At 42.8% G+C, this 21,443-nt stretch overlaps 1 protein-coding gene across 3 annotated transcripts in view; it reads right to left on the reverse strand.

Moving 5' to 3' along the window:
* Positions 1-21,443, reverse strand: part of NR5A2 (nuclear receptor subfamily 5 group A member 2) — a 103,918-nt gene that overhangs the window by 25,393 nt on the left and 57,082 nt on the right. For all 3 annotated transcript variants that reach the window (XM_044301704.1, XM_044301703.1, XM_044301705.1), the window contains one exon: positions 3,127-3,246. In XM_044301704.1, coding sequence (XP_044157639.1) covers positions 3,127-3,246 — 120 coding nt within the window. The remainder of the gene's footprint in view (positions 1-3,126; positions 3,247-21,443) is intronic.

The raw sequence follows: 21,443 nt of genomic DNA on the forward strand, positions 1-21,443 counted from the left end.
TAAGCCATGCTCATAATCCATCCTTTCCCAGAATGCATGGCTTCAGTAAAAAAGTGTGGGGATATAGAGGCTATTGTATTTGAGATATACTTTTAAGGTCTGTAACGGATAATAAAGTTTGCTCTGGTCACCCGCTTTACAAAAGCAAATACAGCAGCACATATAGAGAAACATTTGAAGAGCCAAGCTCCGGTACTATACATAATGAGCCTGCCTTATGTCCATGGTCTGGACTTCCTGCACAACTGCACTTAAACACATACATGTCACTGTTTAACACTGAGGTCATTCACTAATGGCCAAATATCACCAGAGTGACAATAATAATGACAATCATAGGGATGCACATGCAGTAATAAATGTTGGAGAGAAGAAAGAAGCATTTTTACCTATGTATTTTTAACAAAACACTCAAAATAAATATATTGTTGATGACAATATATTGTTAATGTTCAAAAGAGTACCAACAATTTATGCCCAATTTCCGCCCCTTCTAGTTAATAAATCTGACTTAAACTGCTTCTTCTTTGGAGGAATTGGCTACTTTTCTGGTCAATTTCTAAATTTGGTTAGCACCAAAAAAAGTCACATCCAAATTTGAGAAATGTTAATGGTCCAGTTTCCACCATAAAACAAGGTAAACCACTTAATAAATGTGGGCCATTGTATACAGACTCATCTCTGTGTGGAGCTATACCAAAGCAGGGAAAGGTTTCTCCTTAAGCAGGATAGCTATAAGGCCAGCTACTCAACCGGCTGACAGCTATCCCTCCCAATTCTGGTTCCAGGTTATGTCCTTTCAGAACAAATGGATGATGTTGAAATTCAATAGCCCAATCTTACTTTCCCATGATATCTGCCATAGGGGGAGAGCCAGGAGGTACCATACTCGAAAGATGTTAGACCAGTCTCAGCTGAGATTGATGAGATTTCCCAACATTCATCTCATATGTAGGGCCACCTTACTTACTTTAAAAGTGGTTTGATCCAAGCCAGTCATTGAGAAGAAGGAGATGGTAAAATGGTGTTCTTGTAACACAAATTCTTAATATTTATATTTTTTCATAATTTAGTTTATGGACATATGGCTAGTTTCACACTAGCGCTAAAATGTTCTGGCAGAGGAACAGCCTGCTGGAGTTCATTGCATCCAGCATAGCCAGACACTACCTTTACCTGCTGGAGCCCATTGACTATAATGGGACCTGGCAGGAATCCGTCCTCTTTCCGGCATCAGTGGCAAGAATGGGTTGAACAAATACCGCTGCAAGCAGAGTTTTTTGTCCCTGGTGAGGAAAAGTAGCATCCAGCAATGCCAGCTGTGAGGAATTCCAGCAGGCTGTTCATCTGCCGGTACAGCCTGCAGGAAAATGTTAGCGCTAGTGTGAAACTAGCCTGACATAGCTAAAAACAAGATTTTCATAGTTATCCTTTTAAAACCTGTTGCTGTGTCCCATCTCACAACTCACCCCTGGGAAAGCTTTAAATGGTAAACCTTTCTACCCCAAAATTTATAAATTGGGCCATTAACAGTAAACACCATCTAAAAAGTAATGAAGCTCATATCATAAACAAATTATTCTTCAGCTGTTTCTATGAATTTGTATACTTGAACCTGGGGCAGACATGTTTCTGGATCAGTGCTTTTTATTAACATGCTATATTCACCCCACCACCACCTTGGACGAGTTGCTTACCACAATATACAAATTTTGACTGCTCAGCTGATTTTAGCAAAGCGTGCATTAGAAAGCACCATTCGTTGCTAACTTCAACTATCACTGTGGCATCTGCCCATCCTTGGAATACCCCGTCTTCATTCCAGGGCTTGATTGTGTAATTTTGATAATCAAAAGCCATTCATATTCCTCCTAGGACAAGGACTAATTGCATAAGGTTTATCCACAGATCGGGCAGAAGCAAAACACCTATAGCAAGTACAAGTTTGTGGCAGACTCCGTGTCCTACCAGGAGTCTGCCGCTTTGGTATCTTTTTAACAAACAAAACGTTTGCTTCCATAGGGGATTGACCTTTATCCCATTAAGTATGCCACTCACCTATGTGTGGTTAACCCTTTGCCTCATTATACATGTCTCTGTCATTAAATTTCTTTACAGTTGGACTGCCCTTTAACCCTATAGCATGTCAAAGTCAATAAAGTCACCCTAAGTTCTTCCTGTGAAATGCACGCATGGAAACAGGTGACAAGTTCAGTGTGTTAGTGACAGCTGTGACAATGCGCACCTGTTGTGGTGCCGTGTGTCCAGAAATAGATGTGGTAAGTCACTTTTTATCTTATATTTGTTCCTGGGTCTGTCAGTAAATGCACATGCTATTGCATCCCTCTTAATGTATATTTGATCACACCAGGGCTGACTTGTCACTACTTTTGTATGGTCAGCAACATGCCACCACAATATACATGGTAAAGAGGACCTGTCTCCATACTAAAAATGTTAACAGTTTGTATGGGCTAAATAGCACTGCTTCCCTGAGCATGCCATTGCTTGTTTTATTTGCATGAGCCCCCACCTTCTTGAGATGTCCTAAACTTACACTCCTGATATGCAAATTGCCAAGGAGGTGACAGCCATTTTGCTAAGCCGAAAGAGAAGGATTTCTCCCCACTCTAAAACTGTCCAGAGCACCGTGCTTGAGTGTGATCTCACAAGATATGGCAAGACTCGTAACACCACTCTGTATGTTAACTTCAGCCAGGACATCTTCTCACTCAGACCAGAATGAGACTTCACCGCTATCCCACTGCACAGAGGAGGAGCCTGAATGAGTCTCCATACATTGGCTCTTGTCAAGGAGAGGAAGTACCTGACTGAGCCGAGCCATTGATAAGTATCTCAAATACCTATTTCACCATATGGATGATAGAAAGTGTCTCGCAAACCAAGCCCTATGTCTCCCTCTGAACCTTTTACTCGGTAACTCACTGTTATTGAACTAGCTTATTTTTATCGTTTGTTCGTGTCATGTATTGTATCCCCCCTGTATTTCATATATAAAGCGCCCTAGAAGGTTATGGCGCTATAAAGTAAATAAACAATTAGCGGTTTCAAAAATGTGACCAATCAAAAATCTGTTGTAAACTACATCTCTACGCCAGAACTTACTTGTTGGCCTGTAACCAGGAGAATGGAGCCTTCTTTCCCATGTAGAACTTGCCGGAATATGTGATCCAGAATTAGCAACTCACTCCAACAATTTTGCAAAAGCTTCATCTGATCATCTACCTGTAATGATATATGGTACACATATTTACTGCTCAATAATGAATTAGTTAATTAACTTGAATCAACGTGAATCAAACTCGCCAGTAATCCACCATGAATGTATCCGCAATTAACGCCCATTTACACAGGAAGATGACTGAGTGAACACACGTTCATAGAAAGGTTGATTTCCGATCACTGCTCTGTGTAAACACTCATTTATCATTGATGAAATCTTTTACTCCGAACATAAAGTCACCATTTGTCAGCAGCACATCTTCCCATGTAAAATGTATGTGAAGAAATATGACAATCCTTCAGTCATATACAGTGACAATGATTGCTTTATGTGAGCAGAGCAAAACATAGCTGACATGCTATATTGTCGAATGGCTGTCTTTCCCGATAAGGAAATTTGTCCATATAAAAGATCCATTACCGACCAACAGGTAAATAAAATTAAATAAATCATCAAGGTTACCCACTTACTGCCGCATGACTTTATATGTCGGCGTGGAAAACTGTCATCTGTAACCCACTGAATAAAAGTGGCAGGTTAGATTACGATCTGCCGGCGCCCTGTGGCCGTCAATAGACAGCTGCGGTCACAGTGAAGATACCAGAGACTAGCCAAAGTGGTCTCCGCACATAAGATCGTAGTGACAAGCTGTCAACTGCGAAGAAAAGCTGACAGGAGCACATTTAGCTAAGATTCTTGATGTGAGCTCGACCACTGCTGGTTGTAATGTGAACTTTTTTTCTCTATCATAAATAAATGTGTAAAATAAACAAAACCATGCATATTTTTAAAGATATCAAAAGCTTAAAATGTCCACATTTCCCCAATATTAATTCCTTGGGGGGCTGGGGGAGTGGTAGAGGTGTCAACATTAAAAAAAAGATAGTCACTTTAAAGGAGTTTCTAATGTTTTTGGCAGTCCTTTGAAGTCTTGTAGTGATCCCAGCCAGTAGGTAAATTACATTTGTAGCATCCATTTTCACAGTATTAATATACGGCAATGTTTTTAGAAATATTTTGTCTTGAAATCTTTTGTGACAATTAGAAATAAAAATTGATAAGAAAGGAAAAATATAAATGTTTTCATAATTTTCGGTTTTTAATAATAGTTTTTTTATATTTGCCATCTAATGGCACAAAAGAAAGGTTTAATGTGAATAATAATATCAAATACACATAGGCTGGCTCAGAAATTAAATAGATTTTGCAGGTAGATTGGCCTATTGCTAAAACTGAAAAATTGACCTAGTAAGGTGGGGGGTAAACACTCTGGTAAAGAAGTGGTTAACTTAACTACTTCCTGTCCGCCCATTGACTATAAACATTCTTGGGTGGTTGGTTTATCTCTGAATGGATGTTCTGAAACGTCCATTCAGAGATCTCAGCTGTACGCTAATCGTGCAGCTGCCAATCGGGGGGCCCACTGTCAGTGACAGCAGGGCACCCCCAGGGAGAAGGCAGGGACTGTCCCTGGGTGTCCCTGCCTTCTAGATCGCTGCATACACAGCACTCAATGAGCGCTGTGTATACAGATCAGGAAGCGATATACCGCTTCCTGTCCCGGTCCGGTGGTCATGTGACCCCCTGGAGCTAGGGGAGTGCAGGAGCTGTTGGGTCTTCCATAGACCATGATCAGCCCTGCACTGATGCTGTACTGCATTCTGCAGTACAGCCTCTCTGGGGGGTGTATTTCCACTGTAACTGGGGCTATATGTCAGCCCCAGTTACAGGAGAAATAAATTGTGAAAAAAAAAATAATGAAGTTAAATGTCCTCCAGTACATTGTATGACCTTATGGGGGACACAAAGTGTAAAATTAAAAATTAAAAAAATTAAGTATCACCATGTCCGTAACAACCAATTCTACAAAAATATCACATGATCTACCCCATCAAGTGAACGGTGTAAAAAAATTAAATAAAAGTATGCCAAAACTGTTTTTTTTTATTCACTTCACAAAAAACATAATATCAATCAATCAAAAAGTCGTATGTACCCCAAAATGGTAGCAGTAAAAACGTCACCTCGTCCCGCAAAAAAACAAGGCCTCACACAAGACTATAGCCAGAAAAATGAGATAAATATGGCTCTAAGAAAATAGCAACACAAAAACATAATTTATTTATTTCTAAAGAAAAAAAAAAGACATATTTGATATCATTGCGTCTGTAATGACCGGATCTATAAAAATATCACATGATCTACCCCATCAAGTGAATGGTGTAAAAAAAGATTAGAAAAATGAAACCAAACAGCTTTCACATCCCAAAAATGAGATAAAATGCAACCAGAAATCCAAATGTACCCCCAAATAAGCCCTCACGCAGCTCAATCAACAAAAATAAAAAAAGTTATTGCTCTTAAAAACCATGACAGAAAATTACATATTAGAAAATCCAGATGCCGCTCATTCCCTTCTGAAGGGCATATCCCCAAATAACAATTTACCACAATTGGGGTGTTACTGTATTCAGGAGAAAGTGGGTAGCAAATTGGGGGGGGGGGGGATATTCTCCTGTTATCTTTTGTGAAACAGAAAGTTTGGGCCTAAAGCACCATTTTCTTGTAAAAAAAAAATATATATTTCATTTTCACATAAAAGTATTAAAAATTCTATGAAACAGCTGTTGAGTGAAATGTTCGCTACACCCCTTAAAAACTCCTTGGGTGCTGTAGTTTACAAAATATGGTCACTTTTTGGAGGTTTTCATTGTGGGGTACCTCAGGCCCTCTTCAAATGCAACATGGTGCCTAAAGACCATTCCAGAAAAATCTGCCCTCCAAAAACCATATAGCACTCCTTGCCTTCTGTGCCCAAACAGTGGTATACGACCACATATGGGATGTTTCTGCAAACTGAAGAATCAAGGTAATAAATATTAGGGTTTGTTTTGTTGTTAACCCTTGATGTGTTCCAGGAAAAAAATTATTAAAATGGAAAATCTGCAAAAAAAAAGGGACATTTTGAAATTTCACCTCTATTTTGCTTTCATTCCTGTGCAATACCTAAAGAGTTAACAACATTTCTAAAACCAGTTTTGAATAGTTTAAGGGGTGTCATTTCTAAAATGTCATTTATTGGTTGGATCTATTATTTAAGCCCCACTTTAGAACTGAACTGGTCCTTAGAAAGTGGGTTTTGGAAATTTTCTTAAAAAGTTTAAGAATTGCTTCTAAAATTCTAAACCTTCTAGCACCCTAAAAAAAAAATGACATTTAGAAAATTATGCCAACATAAAGTAGACATATGGGGAATGTTAAAGAGGACCTTTCACCAGAATAAAACATCTAAACTAACTATACAGACATGTAGAGCGGCGCCCAGGGATCCCCCTGCACTTACTGTTATACCTGGGCGCCGCTCCGTTCTCCCGGTATAGCCTCCGGTATCTTCAGCTCATAGCCTGAGAGGCTTTTTTTCTCTTAGGCTATGAGCTGAGCGCTGCGATTGGCCAGCACTACAGCATGGGAGAAGGAGACGTCGGCAGGTTCCACTGGGTGGAGCCTAACTATGAAGATACCGGAGGCTATACCGGGAGAACGGAGCGGCGCCCAGGTATAACAGTAAGTGCAGGGGGATCCCTGGGCGCCGCTCTCCATGTCTGTATAGTTAGTTTAGAAGTTTTATTCTGGTGAAAGGTCCTCTTTAAGTAATAAATATTTTATGAGGTATCACTTTCTGTTTTAAAAGCAGAGAATTGTAAATTTAGAAAATTGCACATTTTTTAATATTTTGGTAAATTTGGGATTTTTTCATAAATAAAGGTGAAATATATTGACTCAAATTTATGACTATCATGAAGTACAATGTGTCACGAGAAAACAATCTCAGAATGGCTTGGATTAGTAAAAGCGTTCCAAAGTTTGGAGGAATGAGAAATGATCTGCCACAATGAATGCACTTGGGCACATGTCATCAAGATCTGCTGCTGGCGGCTCCCTCTGCAATTGCCGACCAATGACGTCCCAGATGTGCTTGATGAGAGACAAGTCCGGAGATACTGCACACCATGGTAACAGATTTAGGACACACAGGCTACTCACAGTAGCACAAGCAACATGCGGCCTGGAATTGTCCTGATGATAAACAGCCCTGGGACACTGGAGAAATGATTACGGTACTGTATGTAAAATGAAGTACATTATGTAACCTCCACACCATAATCCCAGGAGTAGGACCAGTGTGATGTTCTCTTGTGAATGGCTCTTTATCACATTGACCACGTGGTCTCCAGACCAATCTTTGGCTATAATTACATCTGTGACAAAAGTGGGACTTATCATTGAAGAGGATAGATTTGCTTCTTGGTGCTGCAATTTGAATGTCGAGGAGTATATTTTTAAGAATGTTTGTTGATTATTTTTAGTTTTCTATGTCATGGTCAATATTTAAAAAAATCCTAAAATCCTGCAGTTTTGAAATTGGCCACTAAGCCTATTAATAGGCTGACAATTCCTGTTCCTTGGGAATGACTTTTCACTTGTCATCTCATTAGGATCCACCATTTACAATAGATTATGGTCCCAGCTCATCTACTCTCCCTTCCTGCAAAATGACCTCTGCTCAGGTCACAGAGCATGTCTAGAAACTCTCCCATAGAAGCTGAGTACCCTCTAGTCTGTCATGTGTATAGCCCAAAAGGCTATTATAAAGCATACCTCAAAATGCTGTTAGGAACAGCTCAGGCAAGAAGGCTGTCCCCATAATCTTTGGCTTGCACTATACTGTGTGTGAATAAAGGTGAACCACCTGTCCTCTCCCACGATAACTCACGAGTGTGGCAGAACTCTTGGAACACCTGTCCTTATCTTTATATGAAATTATCTCTCTTTTCCTGGTAGGAATTTGTGTCAGCAGTAGGAGAAGAATTAAAGATTTGTATACCAGATGCTTTCTTCTCTGGGAACCTGGTCTGGTCCCCTCAGAGTCCAGGAGTATACATATATATTTATCCCATTAATTACGGGAGGTAGGCAGAATTATCTTGGCTTGTAGAGACGTGAGACTTCCCAATATTGATGCTATGTGCAGGAATGAGAGTCATACAGGAGCAGTATTGTTAGAGGGGTGAGTGTTCTCAGGGGCAGCATCGTTAATGATTAAAGACGTCCTGTTTTCAGGAAAGAGCAAAACGGCTGTAAACTGGTTAGAAAAATGCTATGTCAAATACCCAGCTCCACTCTCATCAAATCCCAGGTATTAATCATCATTTAACAGGAAATGACTCTTTACACTTCTTATGACATAGTTTCCAAAAAGGTATACGGACCAGTAATTATGTGTTTCAACTTAACACCAGAGCTTGGATCACACAGGTTATATCGATTAACGGAAATGACGCGCAGACTCCCTATGTGCTGTACATAACTACTGCTGGTTACATGTCTATCATACCTAAGCAGTTTTTTAGATTTCTTTTCATGTACACATTCAGGATTTATGTGCAGAAAATCCGCAGGCGTTCACAGGGAAATCCGTGCGGACAATCTGAATAAATTGGTGCAGATTTACATGTGGATTTGGTGTAAATTTTCCTCTCCCCACTGAAGTGAATGGAGAAAATCCTGTCAGAAAAATAAAATAAATTGACACGCTGCAGATTTTAAAATCCGCACGGAAAAAAAAATCCACACTGTGTACATGAGAATTTCAAATTCTCATAGAATGTACCTGACCTATGGAAAATCCACCCGTAATTCTGATTGTGTGCATTTAGCCTAATCATTTTTACAAAGTGAATCCGGTCAGATCTCAGTGGCGTATGTGTATAATACTAATATAGGGGGCTGTGTATATGGTTGGTGGCTTTTCTAACACTTATTTCCAATGTGTTCACAAAACTAAGTGTGAGCAGAGTGTTACAACTACTGCATGTGTGATTTATTCAGCATAAAAATATAGGGGGACAATGGAATACGAGAAGAGCAGATCCTTTACCAACTAGGCTCTGTGCCTGGAATTGCAACATAGCCCCACTAAAGTTAACAAGTCGCGAGTGGTACAGTGTAGTAAAACACATCCTGGCTGGCTTGTGGTGGGATTTGTCTTTTAGATTCTGCTGTAAAGAGGAACTTGGAGTAAGACTCATTCATGGATAAGCACCAGCCTACACATGGTATTCCTGGTGGAAGAGCTTGAATGTTCTACATTTCATTGGAAACCCCAAATGGGCAAATAGCAGCTGAGCACAATGTAAGCGTGCGTGTCACTCGCTATTTGACAGCTGCGTTCTTGGATTATTGTCTTTTTGAGCACTAGCTGTGTCCACTGTAATTCAGGAATCCCTACAAAAGGAAGCACATTCCGATTTTTACAGGATGAAGAACTGACGGGAAATTACCAGATAATGGTGAAAAGTAATAATTTTTGCATCCTGTTCCACTTACCAATCAGAAAGAAAAACTTTCTTTTCTGCCGGTCAGCTATGATCTGCTTTCTAACTTGTTCTTATTTACTAGAAATGCAGAACATGGTTGATTTATTTATTTTTATTTGGTCGCAGGAGAAGCACTGAAGTTGTGTGATTTTACTATGATTTTACCAGGAATCGGGGGCTGCCTTGTATCACTATGTAACACTTTGCTAATTTGCCACCCTGTCCCTCCTAACTCTCTTCCCGGTGGTTACCCACAATGAGAGATCCCCTCCTCTCTCAGTTAAATATAAAGCCTATAGTTTGTTTTTTTCTTTCCAGCAAGATGAAGAACAAACAATGTAGAATGTAGTTCAGTGGGGATGCCAGGGACAGATGAAATAGTTCCCCTCCTATTTATCAGAAATGAAGAAAGGCTTGAGTAACAGAGAACTTGTCACTTAGGTTTACGTGATTAAACCACTGGCCCACCGCAATACTGCTTCATAATACCCTGTTTAAATCCTCAGTTTTACTAAGTTAACTAGTCATGGTGTCCCTGCTGTTAGCACACCCATTCTGCCGTAGTTGACATCCCACACTGGTATCCCTACCGAACAGGATGGCAATCAAAGCACAATAGGCACGCTAACACCGAGGACACCGCGATTGGGGTACTTTCACACTTGCAGCAGAGGATTCCGGCAGGCAGTTCAGTCGCCGGAACTGCCTGCCGGATCCGTCAAAACGCATGCAAACTGATGGCATTTGTCAGACTGCTCAGGATCCTGATCCGTATGACAAATGCATTGAAATGCCGGATCCGTCTCTCCGGTGTCATCTGGAAAAACGGATCCGGCATAAATTTTTTTCAAATTTTTGGCGGTCTGAGCATTCGCAGACTGCAATGCTGGATCCGTTTTGCTGGAACACTCGGGGCCGGTTCTGGCATTAATGCATGTCAATAGGAAAAATGCCAGATCCGGCATTCCAGCAAGTGTTCCGGAATTTTGGACGGAGATAATACCGCAGCATGCTGCGGTATTATCTCTGTCCTGAAAAGGCAAAAAGACTGAACTGAAGACATCCTGAACGGATTGCTCTCCATTCAGAATGAATTAGGATAACACTGATCAGTTCTTTTCCGGTATTGAGCCCCTAGGATGGGGCGGAATGCAATGCCGGAAAAGAATAACACTAGTGTGAAAGTACCCTAAAAGTCATTTCTTCTGCATTGCCCAGATGACTATTGGTGAGAAATCACACGGATTTATTACTACTTTTTTCTCCTTCATAGTAAAATGGAGGAGTTATAGGGGGTTTACCCAGACTTAGATACTGATGACCTATGCTCAAGAGTCATGATAGGTCGTCAATATCAGATTGGTGGGGGTCCGACACACTGAATACCCACCCTTCAACTGTTTTGGTTAGTATCATAAATTATACAGTGGATGGAAGGCTCCATACACTGTGTAGTTTCCAGCGCAGGCATACTTCACTTGAATGAGAGCTGAGCTGCAGTACCCCAGCATGGCCACTACATGGTGTACAAGTCTATTGCTCTGTACACTGTATAATGTCAGGTGGCTGCCAGACACAGCTGATTGGTGGGCGTGCGAGATGTTGGACCCTCACCAATCTGATATTGATGACCTATCCATTCCTGAGGACAGACCATCATTATTTAAGTAATACAGTGGCATAATGACAATGGTTTAATTTGTGTTAACTCGAATGACAGGTTCCCTTTAATAACATATCGGGATTACTGTAGTTATTCAAATATTTAATAAAAACCCGAGATGAGAGACACGATATCACATCCTTATGAGTTTTCCCAACCATTCATTTATTTACAAGCAGAAGAAAATCCATATCAAGAAATGCACGCCATTAAATCCAATGCTATCAAGAGAGAATGTGTCTTCAAATATAACTCGATAGAGCAACAACCTATGTTATTAACCCTTTACATGGCTTAGGGGTATGCTCTACTGGTTCAGGGGGTATACATGGTGCCCCCCAGGCTGTGCTCCGTCCTGATAGATAATTTTTTTTTTTATCACACATTGCTTTTTAAAGGGAGTCAGTCGTCTACTCTTCTCACATCAACATGCATGAAGTGCATTATAGTTTATATACAGCGCTCACAAATGGTACCTTTGTCTGCCGTCTCTGAGGCCCTAATGCTGAAAAAACTACGTTTGAAGTGATATGCTAGTTAGATTGCAAGTGCCCAGGGGGCATTTCCTATTGCTGCAAGTGCCCAAGCCCCTTGGCGTTACTGGTCAATAACTCCTCCCTTGTCTTTCTGTAAGCATGCCAGCGTTCTGCCTATGTCAGTGTCTCTGCTCCTAAAATTCTGCACCTGCACATGTCAAACGGCGCATGTGCAGTCCAATCAGTGATGCAGCTGCCCACAATGGGTACTGCATGTCGCATTCCCGGGCCCATAGGTGATGAGCGCAGGTGGGATTTTATGGGCACTTGCAGCAATAGAAAACGCCCCTGGGTACCTGTGAGCTTATTAGCATATCGCTTCAAATTTCTTTTTTTTTTCACCATCAGAGCCACAGAGGAGGCAAAAGCACAATTTGTGAACTGTGTATATGAACAATAATGCGATTCAAACAGTTCGATGTGAGAAAAGTAGCTGACAGACTCCCTTAAAGTGTTCGTTCACACGACCGTGTGAAGCCTGTGCCCGTATTGCAGACCGCATTTGCGGATCCGCAATACACGGGTACCGTTCCGTGGGCATTCCGCATCACGGATGCGGACCCTTTCTATTCAATGGGTCTGCAAATTCGGAGATGCGGAACGGTGCAGAACGGAACCACCGAACGGAACACTACGGAAGCACTACGGAGTGCTTTCAGAGGTTCTGTGCTTCAAGTGAATAGGGCCGCTATCCCTATGCAGCTGACACACGGCAGGTGCCCGTGCTTAGCGTACTGCAATTTGCGGTCCACAGCACGGGCTTCACACGGTCGTGTGAACAAGCCCAAAGACAGATATTTTCCTCCAGGGCTGATATGTGTAAAATAGTAATGACTAAGTTATATATTGGCGGGAACCAAAACATATCGGGGGTCATTTATTAAGAACGGCGTCTAATATCCCCTATAGCTAGCGATGGATCCACTGGAGATATGCAGAGGCGCCGGCCTCTACATAACTAAGGTGGATCCACTGCCGCTTCTAAATGTAAGCCAGCTTCCTAGTTGTCTGACATTTAGACCATTTTCTATGTCTAAACCAGGCATAGAAAATGGTAAATGAAATGGGCCTGCCAGTCTGTGCCCTTCCCCGCCCGCCCACACCACGCCCACTTTTATAGACCTGACGTGAGCGGCGGAAAGACAAAGATTGCGGCTCAAAGGTCCTTTGCAATCTGCGCCAAAAATACACCGACTATAAGCGTATTTCTGGTTAGTAAATGACCCCCATAGAGTATACCAAGGGCAGCGTGGTAGAAGAACGTGGCCTTATGTGGTAGAAGTAAGTAGCTTTATCAGGACATTGATTCCTACCACATATACCTGCCCCATCTCCAAAATGTACTCACTTCTATCATTAAAGAAAACTTATGTAATGTAAGAAGGGGCTAATTCTTTGCAGATATTTCAAACATGATTCCTGGTGATAATTACGTCATAAAACGTTCATAGTTTTAAGGGTTGTCGGAGAAAATTTGAGGAAAAAGAAAATTAGATGACAATGTTCAGAATCCCTATATTTCAACATATGAACAATGCCATGCGGTTCTTTTTTACTTTTCAAAATAAAATGCCTTCTGTGATATCTTTAGCTATTATTTCCAGTATACTCAGCCGTGGCCCGTGGCAGACTGGAGTAGAGCAGTGACACAGTACGCACATACATGTGATGTAACTAGTTTGCAGCACTCGTGTCGAAGGGATATAGCAGAGTCTTCCTGTATACAGCAAGGCTTCCTTCCTGTGTTATGGGATCAGAGGAGAAAGAATTTTCATCCTAACACATTTTCTGCCGCAGATCACACACTTGCTCATGCTTAACAATAGGAAGAAGATGGAGGAAGCTGCTGCTTATAGCAAAGCCCAGGAGAACGTGGACAAAAACAGGTGTGTGGCCACGGCGGTGTGTGTTTGTGTAGAGGCACATGAGTGCAAAACTGGGGTTAATCTGTAAACATGTTAAAATGCCATGTCTACACAACTGCAGGCACTTAGCTGCCTATGAGAGGGGTGCCTGACAGCGGCTTTACTTACAGCTCACTGACGCTACTGCCCACAGCTGCCCTCAGTGTCTGTCATTCTCTGCTTTGATACTATGCTGTAAACACATTAGCGTTACTTTGTTCCATTTTCAGGAAAATGAGAGTAAAGTGTTTAGTTTCTCTCATAGGACAAAAATGTAAAGCTCTCCAAGGAAAACCCTGAGAGATGAAAATCCGCCTATCCATAAAGGACACCTGGCATCCCCTTGAACTGTCCAGAAAACTCCTAAGTATGTACTAAAGATACTGTAAAGAAGTGCATTAATCCTAATTACAACTAATTGAGAAAGGAAATGGCACTGCTACTCTGTTTATATTATTGATCTATTAGCAGGCGGAGAGGCATTGCCCATCTGAAGTGTCAGATCTGCACGGGAAGCCTTCTCGCCCACCGTGCCTCTGCCATAAGTTCCTGCTTCCTATTTCATGCTTAGCGAACTGAATCGCAGTAACCACCAATAACAGACCCACCATAGATCAGGACACCCTGTCACCCACTCTCTCTTTTATGATGTTCGGGGTCAGAAATTCATCCACCCCGTATTGCACACGCCAATCAATCTAGGAGAAGATAGGCCAATGAATGTGAGATCAATAACCTAAAGCAAGGAAATTGATCTGATCCGATATAAGAACTGCAAGAAGAACTTCATTACTGTGACCTTTGACCTCATGTTCTCCCCACCGACCTCATTGCCAGATCTTACAGTCATGAGACTTTTTTTTATTTTTTATTTTTATTATGACATCTATGGATTGTTTTATACTGTATTTCCTCAGGCATAGCTACGAGCCACATTTTAATTGCTGAATAGAATGATGATTATTAATTATAAATATTATTGAGATTTGTAGTCACTTCTTATGCAGCTTGTTAATTGGATACAAAATGTAAAAAAAAATCACAGCAAGAAGCTGGAAAAAAGAACCTGAGCATTTGTCATGGAAAGTTTATTTATAAAATGGCCAAGGGTGCAATAGAAATGTACATTTACATTCTATTGTAACCTGGACCTTATCCTTATGCAGAACAGAACATGCACTTTGAATATGGTGGTGCCATCTAAACAGGAATCCATTTTTTTTTTTTATAATATATACACTAACGGTCTGGTATGGGTCATGAAAATGTGTGAGCAGCATGGTGGCCCACACTGGTTAGCACTGTTGCCTTATAGTATTGGGGTCCTGAACGGGATTCCAACTGAGGAAAACATCTACATGGAGTTTATATGTTCTCCCTATGTTTGTGTTGGTTTACTGTCATGCTATAAAAAAAAATATGGGGGGTGGGGGGTGGTTGGGATCTAAATCCCAAACACTTGCACAAAAAAAAAAAAATTGTGCAAATTACATTTGTACGCCACACTCACCACTTTCCTGAAAAGGAGGCAGGCAATGGCAGGGAGAGGTGCACCCAGCATATTTATATTTTTTTATGCCAGTTTTCTGGTGTAAAGGAAGACTGAAATCTACAGCACCAAGGAGCTAGGGGTGTAAAACGTTGGTCTATGATAAATTCCCTTTACAAAATATCAATTAGATTGTGAGCCCACAGGGAACAGCCAGTAATGACAGTCTATGTACAGCAATGTAGAATATGTCTGCTCTAGTGATGATCGAGCATGCTCGACTGAACACCTGTCCGGCTCGAGCATCTCGATGCTAGGCACATGGCCGTACTCAGCCGAGTCTCGAGTCTCCGCCTCGCACCTTTCTTGGCTGCGTAGCAGCCAACAAACGTGCTGGTAAGTACTGCCCTCACTGTAATGGCTACTGGCATTACAGTGATTGGCTGTCCGGAACGGGTCATCGGGTGCTATATAGCACCCGATGACGCATGTTCGGCTCATTTGTAGTCAGGGAGAGCAGAGCATAGAAAGGGACAGAAAGTGTAGGGAGTGTAAATACCGTGTAATAGGCCGCTGCGGACAGTTACATTATTCACGCCACATCTCCTGTGTAAAGTGTGCGAATCCCTAAAATATCAGTGACATTCAGTGCACTTTTTCCGTAAATGGTGTCCGCTGTGGACAGTGAGATTAGCTGTGCCACATCTCCTGTTTAAAGTGTGCACATCCCTAAAATATCAGTTACATCCAGTGCACTTTTTCTGTAGACGGTGCCTGTTGCGGACAGTTAAATTATCCGCGCCACATCTCCTGTTTAAAGTGTGCGCATCCCTAAAATATCAGTGACATCCAGTATACCTTTTTCCATAGACGGCGTCCGCTGCAGAAAGTTTAATTATCTGCGCCACATCTCCTGTTTAAAGTGTGCACATCCCTAAAATATCAGTGACATCCAGTATACCTTTTTCCACAGACGGCGTCCGCTGCAGAAAGTTAAATTATCTGCGCCACATCTCCTGTTTAAAGTGCGCGCACCCATAAAATATTAGTGACATCCAGAGCACTTTTTCCGTAGACAGTGTCCGCTGTGGACAGTTAAATTATCCGCACCACATCTCCTGTTTAAAGTGTGTGCATCCCTAAAATATCAGTTACATCCAGTGCACTTTTTCTGTAGACGGCGTCCGCTGCGAACAGTTAAATTATCCGCGCCACATGTCCTGTTTAAAGTGTGCGCATCCCTAAAATATCAGTAAGATCCAGTGCACATTTGTCCATAGACACTGCGAACAGTAACATTACCTGTGGTACCTGTCCTGTATAACGTTTCCTAATCACAAATATCTTAGTAAATTTTTTTGCGCATACACTTCTAAATCCTACGCTACTGTACGTGTGACATACTTTCAAGCATATATCACATTTAAAATGAAAAAGGCAAGCAGTAAGGGACAGGGAAGTGGCCGTGATGCTGATGGTGCACGCAGAGGCCATGGCCCTGGGTGCGGAAAAACTGTGCCTGCTGCAAGAGCTCAAGAAAAATCCACGATACCTATCTTCATGTCACAATTTGCAGGGCGGCGCAGAACACCACTCTTGAGGTCAGACCAGTGCGACCAGGTGGTCGGTTGGATTGCAGCAGATAATGCTTCCAGTCAGTGAAGCACCACCCTGTCTTCCACCAAGTCCAGTCTCAGTAGCCAGGAGTCTGGTCAACACAATCCTCACCCTGATCCTCCTTCCTCCCACCATGTAAAGTCTAGCCAAACAAGTGATGCCACACTTGGATATTCCGAGGACCTCTTTTCATCGATATTACTTGATTTGGCCCTCTTGCCAAGCACGCTTAAAGAGGGACATGAGATCTTGTGCCCTGATTCCCAACCTCTTGAGCATACAGTCACAAGAAGATGATGGTAGGGAACGGCAATTACTGTTTAATGAGGTGAATGATGATGAGACACAGTTGCCAATGAGTCAACCGCAATTACTGTCTCAAGAGGTTGATGAAGAGAATGAGACACAGTTGTCAATCACTGAGGTTGTGGTTAGGTCAGCAAATCAGGAGGATGATCAGAGTGAGAAAGTGGAAGAGGATGTTGTGGATGATAAGGTTACTGACCCAACCTGGGAAGGTGGAAAGCCGAGCGAAGACAGCAGTACAGAGGGGTTGGGATCTGCAGCACCGCAACAGGCTGGGAGAGGCAGTGGGGTGGTAAGAGGGATAAAGCGGGCCACACCAAACAGGCCCGCATCTGTTCCACGGAGCAACCCCATGCGGAAATTTCCCTTGCCAAGGGGTAGATGTTCCGCAGTATGGTGCTTTTTGAGGAAAGTGCGGACGACAAAAGAATAGTAGTTTGCAACCGATGCCATACGAAAATGAGCCGGGCGTGAACAGTAGCAACCTCACCACCACCAGCATGATCTGACACATGGCATCCAAGCACTGTAATAAGTGGGACAAACGCATGGGTCCACAATCTGTGTATCCGAGTCACACCACTGCCTCCTCCGTGTCAGCGTCCTCAATGATCCCTTTAGTGCCTTACAACTACTGAATGTCCAAGCTGGACACGTAGCATGAACTGGCGCTCTACGCCTTGGAGGGGCTGGCCTGCCCTGCCGCCAGCGTTTTGTCTGACGGGTATTTAGTGCTGCTGGTGGCATTATAACAGATAAGCGTATCCGCCTGTCAACTGAAAAATGCTGACAGGTTGACTCCTATAAAAATAAACAAGGCCTGGATTGACCATGACTTCTCGACTTCACCGGACAAAAGCTGATGAACATAAAGGCACTTTAAATGTGTTGTTGTAATGTACTGAATACACTGTATTCCCATGCACCCCTTTCACCACAAACAAGGGTATATGGTTGAATCTTCCTTTTCTCATCCTCCTTCTCCTCTTCCATCCTATCAACACATGCTTATTCGTCGCATATAATGCCCTCGCATATATGCTCTTCATATATAATGTTTTACAGGGTCGGCTCAGCTGCAGGCCCTCGCATATAATTTTTTTAAGAGTCAGCTCATCAGCAGGCCCTCGCATATAATTTTTTAAAGGGTCAGCTCAACAGCAGGCCCTTGCATATAATGTTTTACAGGGTCAGCTCACCAGCAGGCCCTCGCATATAATGTTTTAGGCTACTTTCACACTAGAGTTCGGGGCTCCGCTTGTGAGTTCCGTTTGAAGGCTCTCACAAGCGGCCGCTCAGAATGCATCTGTCTGGTACCATCTGTCCTCCGCTCCGCTCAGCAGGCGGACACCTGAACGCTGCTTGCAGCGTTCGGGTGTCCGCCTGGCCGTGCGGAGGCAAACGGATCCGTCCAGAGTTACAATGGAAGTCAATGGGGGCGGATCCGTTCAAAGGTGACACAATATGGCTCAATCTTCAAACGGATCCGCCCCCCATTGACTTTCAATGTAAAGTCTGGACGGATCCGTCTGAATACAAATTGTACTTTTTTAGTAAAATATAATGCAGACGGTTCCGTCTGAACGGATACCATCATTTGCATTATAGGAGCGGATCCGTCTGTACAAATACCAGACGGATCCGCTCCGAACGCAAGTGTGAAAGTAGCCTTACAGGGTCAGCTCACCAGCAGGCCCTCGCATATAATTTTTTTGAGGGTCAGCTCACCAGCAGTCCCTTGCATATATATTTTTCAGGGTCAGCTCACCAGCAGGCCCTCGCATATAATTTTTTACAGGGTCAGCTCACCAGCAGCCTTTCACCTACAATCTTTTACAGGGTCAGCTCACCAGCAGGCTTTCACCTACAATCTTTTACAGGGTCAGCTCACCAGCAGACCCGCACCTAAAATCTCTTACAGCGTCAGCTTACCTGTAGGCCTGAAGCTAAAATCTTTTACAGGGTCAGATCACCTGCAGGTCCTCACCTAATTATACCTAACAGGTAATTTGCACGCATGCTGTTTTGCTTGGATGTGATAGCCATAGCTGTTTCTCAGGCTCCCTCTCCGGAATCGAACCCTGATTCCCCATTAGCCGTAGTCACCAAGGTTTGCGCTGACAATAACATTGAAAGTTGATAGGCCAGACATCCGAATGGATAGTCGCCGTCACAGGGACGTGCGATCGGCCCCAGGTTATCTAGAGTCACCAAAGCGGCAGCAGGCCCTCACCTATAATGTTTTAGATGGTCAGATCAGCAGTCCCTTGCTCAAATGTTTTTGAGGGTTACCAGCAGACCATCAATCATAATTTTTCAAGGCTATGTATGATGCCCTCCTTTATGTGAAACAAAGGGTGTATTGTAGTGCCGGTTCCTTGTAATTTTTGGCAGCCCTTTCACTTAATGCATAGGCTTTATGAGTGTAGGAGTCCCACTACATGAAAAATTGTACCACAATTTGAATGAGGCCCTCCTTTATGTGATATACAGGTTGTATCGGAGTGCCTCTTCCTTGTAATTTTTAGCAGCACTTGCACTTTATATACAAGTAAATATACAGAAAAGAATGTTTCCTAACAATTTTTTATCTAAAATAGATTTTATCTTTGGTTTTGTGTGTATTATTGTCAGTCTGTAAAAGTGGCGTACTACTCAGACAACATCGTTTCTCAGCAGAGACCTGGGAGTCCAAGATGCATCCAGACATCCTCCCCATGCTGTTCCTGAACCATTTCAGTGGCGTTTCCATCATTTTTTGACCTTTTTCTTTGAACCAGGCACCCTCCCCTCTTCAGAGTAGGAGTTCTCCCATTGACTTCCATTATACTCGGGTGCTTGGTAGAGCACCCGAGCACCCGGATGTGTTCGGCCCGAGCCCCCGAGCACTATGGTGCTCAATCCACACTAGTCTGCTCTATACAAATTCATAAAAAGGAGCTGCAGAAGATACACACAAGGAACAGGCAAGTACACAAGCTTAATTTCATAAACTACTTAGAAATAAACCCAATGCTATAATAGGTATATAAGGCAAGTCTCATCCTGATTTATTTTCATGAAACCTGTGTTCTGAAATTTCTGGGTGTTTGTCATATAGAATCTGTCATATCAGGACTCTTATGGGCAGAAGGGGAAGAGGGTTAGCTCAGGAGGGCTCCCAGGGCAATGTACCTTGACTGTTGGGTGTTATAATAGGCACCATTGAAAGTTACTGTCTTAGGCCTCATGCACACAACCGTGTCCTTATTGCGGTCCGCAAACCACAAATCTGCAAAATACAGACACTTTCTGTGTGCAATTCACATTTTTTTCACACCCATTACTAAAAATTATTATTCATCTGAAATACGGACAAGAATAGGACATGTTGTAAAATTGCGGAACGGACTCGCAGATGTGGACCCATAGAAATGAATAGGTTCATGTGCAATTTGCAAAAAATGGGGATCACAGAGGAAAAATACTGTTGTCTGTGTGAGCCCTAAAAGAGGACAGTCCTGCAGCAATGGTCCTAGCTGAATCTGAACAAGTGGGTAAAGCCTCATGCACACGGCCGTTGTTTGGGTCCGCATCCAAGCCGCCGTTTTGACGGCTCGGATGCGGACCCATTCACTTCAATGGGGCAGCAAAAGATGCAGACAGCACTCCGTGTGCCCAGCAAAAACAATATAACCTGTCCTATTCTTGTCCGTTTTGCGGACAAGAATAGGTATTTCTAGAATGGGCTTCTGTTTTTTGCAGATCCGCTGTCGTGAGGCCTTACTAATATATTAACACAGCTAAAATCTGCCACTGATTTAGCAGTGGCACATGTGTGCTTTCGCCTGCTAAATCCACAATCAGAATTCCATCAATAGTTTCCCAGTGCACAACTTGTACGAATGATAGCTAATTAGAAAAACTTCTTAGAAGCAGATTTGATTGTCCATAACATAGAAGTCAACAGGGAAGCAGAAAAACTCCTTTGGCTGGGTTCAGACCTGAGCGTTTTACAGCGCGTTCCTACGCGCTGTAAAACGCTGAACAGGCGAGAACCAATGATTCCCTATGGGAATGGTTCTCACCTGAGCGTTTTACAGCGCGTACGATCGCGCTGTAAAACGCCCGACGCCCCAAGAAGTACAGGAGCTTCTTTGGGGCGTCTTGTCGCGCGTTCCCGCACATAGACTTCCGGGAACGCGCGACAATGGGCGTTCGCATACTACCGGAGCCGCGTATGTGAGACGCCGGAGAATCGCGCATACACAGCGCTCAGGTCAGTACGCTCAGGTCTGAACCGGCTGTTAAGGCTATGTTCACATCTG

Source organism: Bufo gargarizans, chromosome 7 (genome assembly GCF_014858855.1).
Source record: "Bufo gargarizans isolate SCDJY-AF-19 chromosome 7, ASM1485885v1, whole genome shotgun sequence".
Lineage (NCBI taxonomy): Eukaryota > Metazoa > Chordata > Amphibia > Anura > Bufonidae > Bufo > Bufo gargarizans.